This window comes from Mus caroli, chromosome 12, assembly GCF_900094665.2.
Source record: "Mus caroli chromosome 12, CAROLI_EIJ_v1.1, whole genome shotgun sequence".
Lineage (NCBI taxonomy): Eukaryota > Metazoa > Chordata > Mammalia > Rodentia > Muridae > Mus > Mus caroli.
Window position 1 is genome coordinate 45,911,109 of NC_034581.1, and position 9,418 is coordinate 45,920,526.

Consider the following 9,418-nt stretch of genomic DNA (forward strand, 5'->3'; position numbering starts at 1 on the left):
TGGGTGGGTAGGGAAGTGGGGGGCGCTATGGGGGACTTTTGGGATAGTATTGGAAATGTAATTGAGGAAAATATGTAATAAAAATATTAAAAAATAAATAAATAAATAAATAAATAAATAAATAAATAAAATAAATAAAATAATAAAAAAATAAAAAACAAGTGCAATTTCTCTGAGGGAACATGGATTTGATGATGAAACGTTTAAATTTAAAGGCATTAGTCCAAAACAACTCACAATTTAACTCAAGAAGCTATTTAATGAGCATAATGTGACATGTTTCTGTACCTACTTCTAAAACTGTGAATTATAACAGAGATACTGGGTTAGCATCCTGGGAAGTTCCTGGATTGACATTCATATGCACACAATGAAGACCAAAATATGCCCATTTTCAACATTTATTTGCTTAAAAAGCTAAAGGAGATTTTGAAGTCTACAAAACAACCCAGGGCTTAGTAGCAGCTAGAAGGTTTGTCTGTGTTAATCTTTTAGACCGGCCCTGAGGACTCAGCTAAGCATCTTCACTTCTACTCTCCATAGAACGTTGAATGCTACATCACTAAATAAGTCTCATTAGATGGAAGGTTTGCCTTAACGGTTGCAAGTTTAGACACTTATATCCAGCTGGCTCCTCAGCTCGTCACTGTGACTTAGTAACTGGGTTTTCTGATCTCTCTTGGTACATCACCTTTGCGGGGATGTGTGCATTAGCATCTTTTCAGGAGCAAAGACTCAACTTTATTTTTGGTGTCTCTCACAGCCACTCTTAGACCAAACAAACATACCTTAAATATTTTCCAACTGGTCCAAAAAGAAAGTCATAGGGTTCACTTGAGTCCTGAACTAAATTTTCTCTCCCATAAGAAGGTGTAAATAATAAATGATCAATTAAAGGTATACATGTCTCTTTATCTAAAGACACGGTGGAAATATTACTGGAGGGCAGAGATAGAAAAAGGACACTGAGAAGCTCTCAACGAATGTCAATTAAACTCTGAACCATGCCTCAAGGGTGTGCTCTTCTAGCTAGATACATAACTTTATTATTCAGCTATTTGGGTTCTACTAGTAAGAAAAGAAACACATTTCAAAGTTGTCACACACCAGGGTGGCTAAACAGTCATCAGTATTCTCTCTTGCTTCTCAAAAGGTATAGCTTCTTTTGAACCTGTAGACTACAGAGGGACACACTAAAACCATGCATCTTTTCACAGCTGTCCTTGAAATGATGTAGACATTCCAGTTGTCTGTAGTTTTTTCTTTCTTTTTTTTTTTTTTCTGTACTGGAATTGCTTTGTACAGTTTATTCTAACCCCAATACCTATTCAGCTACACCAAACATCCAGATAGCATGTGCTCTGCAGACCCTCTGCCTCTGCTGGGAGGTCTACTCCTAAGAACTCTCATATCCCACAGTCCCCCGGGGCATCTGCTTCACAGGGAGCAGTTCTGTCTCCTTACCAGTGTGTCCTTGCTGGTGTAGTGCACCATCCACCCTTCCTTCATTACAGTGCTGCTCCTCCGCTTCGTGTGCTTCACAGACTGCACTACCCTCATGAGCGGGATGTTGTTGCTCGTAGAAGGGCTGGAAAAGTCAAAATATGTTAGCAGGGAAATATTTTCACATTCAGATCTTCTTCCCACGGATAAAAGCTCATTTAAACTATTTCAAAGCACAAGTCAAAAAGAAATGCATGTCTCATTTTCAGTGAAATGTACTGTCAGAGGTTGATGGCTCAGAAAGTGAGTTTCTTGGGGGAGTGACGGGTACTTCAGATGTTCACTCTAAAACTCCCTAGGCAGAGTCAGATACAGGGAGATTTTTCTCATTGATCTTGATGGCATTCAAAGTTTTAGGAAAACAGCAGGGTTCACTGTCAGTGTTTAGAAGCCACAATATTCAAAATCAGAGGAAAGTTTGTTATATGCAATAGGCATACTAATAATTATGATTTCTATACAAACTGTGTCTGAGTGATTTCTTTAACAAATAATAAAACAAAACAAACTAGAACTTCCCAGATGAGTTTATTCCTAGTCTTTTACAGATCTTGTATTCATGGAATTACTTTCATCCTTCACTTTTATCTCTTGTCAGTGACTCTTTTTAGATCCTTCCCCCAACCCCCACTTCATCCTTCCCTCTGCTTCCCACAGATCCTCAGGTACAAAAGAACTGTATGCTTTCAAAGTCATATAACTAGTAATCTTCCCTACTAAAAGAATGTTTATTATTCCAGTAAATGGAAGACATGCAAAATATCTTTGCATGGTCAAGATTAATCTTAAAGTGTTAATGAATTTGGCAATTTGTAAATGGACAGAAAACTGTTAGTATGGTTTATAATGTCAATTAGTTAGAGTGGGAAACTTTTTCTGTAAGGGTTCAGGTCGAGAGGATCCTGGGTTTTGTAGAATTCACCATTTAACCATTGTACAATGGAAGCAGACACAGATGGCGTGAACAGGCATGGCTGCAATAAGATCCAATTACATAGCAGGAAGCAGTTCCATTTGACCTGGTGGTCATGCTGGACTGACTACTAATATGAAAAGTGAAGATCACCCAGGGCTAAAATAATAAATGTAGATAATAGGTAGAAAATTACACATATTTCTGAAATAAAATTAAGAACAATGAGGTGCACACAGACTGTGATATGTATAATAGGGATCAGTTTTAAAGTAAATGATTTCTGCTGAGGCTGACCCTTGAATATTACGTTTCCACACAATGAACTCTGAGTTAACATTAACTATTAATAGTGACCACAGCAAATATGTGTATCCTTCATGCACAAAGGAAATGGGTCAACAGATAAATAAATAATGCCAGGTCTGAAACAAGCTCTTCTCCCAGGGCAACCAAGCTCCTCATTCTGTAAGATTTCCTATACAGGCCATAGCTTTCCATGTTTCTTTTACGGACTGAAACACATAAGAGCTTGAGTCCTAGAGGGGTTTCTGACCTGATGGTTCTGTTGGAGTCCTCCTGGTCTGCATCTGGATCTTGCATCTCTGCACCATCACTCTGGCCCTCTGCCAAAGCCATCTCAGTATCTTGGACCATGGCCTCATCCATGTCATCCATGAGCCCACTGTTCCGCTCACTGTCATTGTCATCGCTCCCTTCTTCCATGACAACATCAGATTCTGCACCAGGGCTAAGTAATTCTGGAAAATTGTTGGACCCAAGAAGATAAGCCCGGACTCTTAGAGCCAGTGCTTTAGGGGAAAAGCAATCCTAACAAATCAATTATAAGTCACTCCTTGCCCCCACATACCAACTGAATCATAGTATGTGAAACTATGAAACAGTAAACACACAATTTCACAGATGGATGCTCATTTTCCATTCTCCAAGGCAAATACACACTAAAAATGAAGACACTCTAAAATGAATCCCAGGAAAACAGTTCTGGGAGGCCCTGACCAGACAAGTGAATTGAAAACTAAAATATTTCATGGGACAGGCCTCCTACAGAAAAAAAGACATGTAAATGGGTGTGGGCATCATGAGAAAAGGGGGTCACCTGTAATTACTATTGCAGTTAACTTTTAAATCATAGATCTCAATATATTAAACTGCCCTCATGAGCTCTAGTTTTTATTTTGCTTATTTTAAAATAAGAAAAATAGATCAATCAGAGACTGTGAGCCTCTAAGTCTGGGAAGTTCCCATTTTTACCACATTGCACTGACTACATGGGAAAATGCAATCTTCAAGTTATCAATATCACAAACTTCTCCATGTCCCCTGGGTTCTAGTTATCAGGTCCAATTGACATTCCCTGGGATTGAAAAAGAGTCAATATCACAAGCTTCAGAAAGTGGGAAAATCGCCAAGCTTTCAATTTTCTCACTTAACTTTGGACCTCTATGCTAGAAATCTGTATGCAGAAGAACATTTTTCTGGAAAGTTCCCCTTCCTGCTTTTGCCCCTTCTATGCCTATTTCTTTGAAAATACACACAACACTGTATTGTTTAGCTTTTCATAATACAAATGTCTGTTTATCTCCTTGAGTTTCTATAACCAGAGGATCTAGAATTCTCTTGGTATGAAGACTGAAGCTACACAATTCACACTCTATGGAGAAAGATAGCCTAGGTCCTAAGTCACAGATGAAAGGTGACAGCGTGTAGGACACTACCTAGGGAGGGGTGTGTGTGTACCAATGCAAATTCATGTTGTTGAATTATTCTCAAGAAAACATTCCAAATACAAGAAGAAACACTTTCTGCTGGTTGGCCAGATTAAGATCTTTGTGTTTTAGACTCAGGTCCACACCCATGTATACGAAGTAGCCTACAGAGGCTAGACATCTGTAGTTGTTTGCCTCTAGACCAGTCTGTTATCTTGCCCTTTATCACCAGGTAGGGACAGAAGTTAACTTATGCCTCAGTGCTTCAAGGAAGCAGGGCTGAGAAACTGCATGGGAACACTAGTTTGTAAGTATTCCAAGAGGGAATTTCTGAACAAACTAGGCTTAAGGAGTGTAATAAGGAGGGTAGGCAGTGCAAGTTTTCAATATGAGCTGTGTACTGTGTGAAGATTTATTACTTATTATTATTATTATATCAAAAACCCAGTGATCTGGAGTGAGCCACTGCTTATTTGGAGCTGAGTTACAAATTTCTCAACTGAAAAATAAAAGAGCAAAGCCCTGATAAATCATAATTACCACCTTCTGTGACCGGCATGCAACATAACAGACGGCGATGACTTCTTCCCTACCTCCATTGATGGTCACTTCACCCAAGCAGTTGTTTGGTACTTTGGGTGCGCAGCGTTTGTGACAGTTGAATCTGCAATCTAATCATGATGATTTTAAGATGAAACAAACAGACAAAAAAAAAAAAATCATCAGACAGAGAAAATGTAGCAACATAAAATTATAGCAACTTCCGTTCATTCGTGGCTTCGCGTGGCAGGCGGCCAGTGCCTGGTGCCCGAGTGGCCCTCACCTTTGCACTGCAGGCCCTGCCGGAAGAGGCCCTTGAGGAGCTTCTTACAGAACTGGCAGACCGTGGGCCGTGTGTAGGAGTGGATGACAAAGGTGTGTGGCACCTTCACCTTAGACATTAGGAGCTTGTCGAGCTGAATCGGCCGTCCGATGTATGACTGCGAATTTGACCTCTTCTCACGGCCGATAAATGACTCAGATGGAGACTTTTGCTGTTGTGAGAAACCATAAAGGGTGATGACGTGTCATACACTTGATTGCGATTTAACTCTATTTTTAAGTTTCATTTTGTTTTGCTGCTGAATTCAGTGATTTGATCGCCAACAGGAGGCAATCTGAAAGGAGATTTCCATTGATTAATGTAGCTTACTCCCACTTCTCTCATATTTGAGTTACTCTGTCTATAATCTGAACCAAGAGACTGGAGACCCAAATATATGAACCTGATTTCTCGGACTTTTAAACCATTTCTCTTCTTTTCTTTTTCTCTTTAAAGTATTAATTACAGTTACTTTTAACATAGAAATACAAAACTGAAAGAAAATAAATAATGATCCTTAAGCCCACTTCTGTCTTCTTACAGGAATTTTCTAGATCACCATATTCCCATGGAGAGAGGTGCCATTGGCTCACAGTGGTAGAGATGGAAATTCTATCTCTAGACAGTACTCGTTCTGAAAGTCACCTCCAGTTTCTTTGGGTTTCCTTGAGGGAAAAATTAATGTGATTTTAAATAATTTCTCAATTATATCAAAAGAGAAAGAGCTTAAGTGAGGTAACCCTTCTTAGAATTAAGAAACATAGCAACTAATGGGCTTCATGAGAACCATAAAGACTAGTATATGTGGTAATAATAATACTGCTGTGCTTACTGTCTATCATTCGGGAACTATTTAATAAATCTAGTATATAGATTTTAAAACTGCATTAACTGAAATTAAATATTACTTCAATACCTTTGAACAATTTCATGATTATATACTTGGGAATATTAGAATACATTTATTTGGAATAGGAGATGAACAGAAGTACGTGTTAGTAGCCATTGTAATTGTATAGTTAATTAGCTAAACTCCTACTCTACATGAATAAGTGTTAGCTGCCTTAAAAGACAGCCTTCGTTATGAGAAGTTCACATACCAAAGCTCACACACTTTAAATAATTTTTTACATTAAATTCTAACAAAGACGGGAGCCAAAATATTGTATTTATTTGCTGTAAGAATCCTGTCTTTTTATCTTGTCATGCCAATTTGAAAATTGGAACAACTATTGACAAGTTAAAAATTAAATCCCACTTTCATAAAATCTCCATCCATTTTAGTCTCTGGTTAACCAAAATCCAGAACCACTTATTACTCAGTAGGGAGATGAATTTGAGACACACCAGCTGCAGCAAAGTGAAATGTGCCATAAGGGTTCTGCTTGGAATGTTATGCCCATGGCTACATCCCTAATTAGAATTCAATGATAGAAAAATGAATACATCCTGGTGGCATAGAAAGGTCTTCGAGGCCATCTCTGACCCAGTGACTCCATTGACCCATAGGATCTCTATCAAGAACACAGTGTGACCACACTCGGCTGGGACTCAGGTGGGACTTCCATTCTCCGTTCTTTCTTTAATTCTAATCTTATCAGACGCCCTCTTAGTCTTGCTGGAGCTTATATGCTTAAGCCCCCAGAGCACCCACATCACCTAGAGTCTCAGTCTCTTGATGCAGACCCTGAATCCCATTAGCTCTTCCTGGTGGCACCATTCAGTCTTTCTGTCTGGCCCCATCTCTACTAGTCTGTGAGTATGCTCATGCAGAGTGGCCCTCAGCTAGAAACCACACAACTACCGCACACGGTTGTGACTTAGAAACCTGACAGGCACCACACTTAGTTAGGACCTATTGTGGACAAAAGCAACAAAGAACAGAGGGCCCATCCAACAAAGACAAAATATTTACACACAAAAAAATTCAAATATCCTATCTCCAGACCCTTAGACACTAGTAAAAAACACAAACACGTAAACAACCCAGAAAAAGTGCTCCTTCTAGAAGCCAGCAACCCAGTTAAGTGAGGTCTGCAGAAAGCAATTTGGCTGAAACACAAGACAAGGACTTCAAAATGGTAATTAGGAACATGTTCAAGGACCCTAAAGCGGATATGAATAAACAATAAACACTGTGACAACACAAATAGTTGAAATAAAATAATGCAAAATAATTCAAAGGATGAAAGTAGAAAACACAAGTTGAAATAAAAATGGAAATGAAACACAGGATATCAAAATAGACCTCCGAGATAAGTCTCATGCACCGAGTCTAAGACATGGAAGAAAGAATTGTAGATCTTGAGGACAAGGTAGAAGAAATGCTCAGTCAAAAAAAAAATTAAACATAAAAAAAAAGTAAGAGACTACAGGGATATAACATCCAGAAAAATGTGGGACACTACGAAAAGACCAGATCTATGACATATAGGGATACAGAAGAAACTTTTAAGAAAACCATAGAAGAAATTTCTCCAATTTAAAGAAAGAGACTCCCATCAAGGTACAACAGGCACTCTGATGAACAAATACACAGGACAAGAATAACACTAAAATGTACAGAACAAACCATGCATATTAAAAGCTGCAAGGGAAAAAATCAAGACCCAAATAAATACATGGTCATTAGAACGCCTGGATTTTCAGTAGACATAATGAAACCCAGAAGGATCCTGGACAAACATACTACAACCTCTAAGAGACCATAGATGACAGCCTAGGATTCTAGAAAGAGTAAAGCTATCAATCACAATTGACAGAGCAAGGAAAATATCTCATGACAAAAGAATCTGAAGCAATTTCTGTCCATCAATCTATGGAAAGTACAGAAAGCACTAGAAGTAAAACTTCGGTCTGAATGTAAGGCTAACTACATCATAAAGACAGAACAGTTAGTTAAGAGAGGACAAGGGTCTTCCATAAAACAATAACAAAATAACAGAAATCAGTAAGCACTTCTCATAAGTACTCTCAATACAAATGACCTTGATTCCTCCAATAAAAAGAAATAGACTGACAGATTGACTTATAAAACAAGATTAATCTTTCTGGTGCAGCAAAGAAACATACCTTACCATGAAGGACGGTAAGCACTTCAGAGTAAAAAGATAGAAGCAACAAATGTACCAAAGAAGTAAGCAGGCTGAGTTATTTTAATACCTGAGCAAAAAACTTCAATAAAAAACTAATCAGAAGATGTGGGAACTGACAATAGATAGTCATTAAAAAGGAAGCATACCAAGAGGGCATTGCATTTCCAAGCATGTATGTACCAAACAAAAGATCACCCAAGTTCATAAAAGAAAAATTACTACAGCTAAAAATTACATATTGATACCAACATGGTGATAGTAGATACCTTTAATACCCAACTTTCACCAATAGATAGGTCATCCAAACTAAAACTAAACACAGAAACAATGGAGTTCTATTCAAAGTCAAATGTGCCTAACAGCCATCTACATAAACACTAAAGAATATAGCTTCTTCAGGAAGACCAAAGTGTGGATACTTTGTTCCTCTTTAGAATGGGGAACAAAATATCCATGGAAGGAGTTACAGAGACAAAGTTTGGAGCTGAGACAGAAGGAAGGACCATCCAGAGACTGCCCCACCCCGGGATCCATACCATAGTCAGTCACCAAACTCAGACACTATTGCATATGTCAGCAAGATTTTGCTGACAGGACCCTGATATAGCTGTCTCTTGTGAGGCTATGCCAGTGCCTGGCAAATATAGAAGTGAATGCTCATAGTCATCTATTGGATGGAACACAGGGCCCCCAATGGAGGAGCTAGAGAAAGTACCCAAGGAGCTGAAGGGGTCTGTAACCCTATAGAAGGAACAGCAATATGAATTAACCAGTACAGCCTGAGCTCCTGTCTCTAGATGCATATGTATCAGAAGATGGCCTAGTCAGCCATCATTGGGAAGAGAGGCCCATTGGTCTTGCAAACTTTATATGCTCCAGTACAGGGGAACGCCAGGGCCAAAAAGTGAGAGTGGGTGGGTAGGGGGGTGGGGGAGAGGGTATGGGGGACTTTTGGGATAGCATTGGAAATGTAAATGAGGAAAATACCAAATTTAAAAAAAAGAGTTGTTTTTGTCTAAGGATGTGCTCAATTTGGGAGAATGTCTCTTGAGCTGCCAAGAAGAAGGTATATTCTTTTTTTGTTGTTTATTTGTTTTTTTAAACAATTTTTTATTATTTTCTTCATTTATATTTCATAGAATTGAAGACCCAGAGATGAACCCAGATACCTATGGTCACTTGGTCTTTGACAAGGCAGCTAAAACCATCCAGTGGAAGAAAGACAGCATTTTCAACAAATGGTGCTGGCACAACTGGTGGTTATCATGTAGAAGAATGCGATTGATCCATTCCTATCTCCTTGTACTAAGGTCAA

At 38.7% G+C, this 9,418-nt stretch overlaps 1 protein-coding gene across 1 annotated transcript in view; it reads right to left on the reverse strand.

Moving 5' to 3' along the window:
• Window positions 1-9,418, reverse strand: part of Prkd1 (protein kinase D1) — a 284,174-nt gene that overhangs the window by 48,633 nt on the left and 226,123 nt on the right. The window contains exons 6-9 of the mRNA XM_029484814.1: window positions 4,970-5,180; window positions 4,740-4,817; window positions 2,973-3,177; window positions 1,465-1,588 (exon numbers count right to left, since the gene is read on the reverse strand). Coding sequence (XP_029340674.1) covers window positions 1,465-1,588; window positions 2,973-3,177; window positions 4,740-4,817; window positions 4,970-5,180 — 618 coding nt within the window. The remainder of the gene's footprint in view (window positions 1-1,464; window positions 1,589-2,972; window positions 3,178-4,739; window positions 4,818-4,969; window positions 5,181-9,418) is intronic.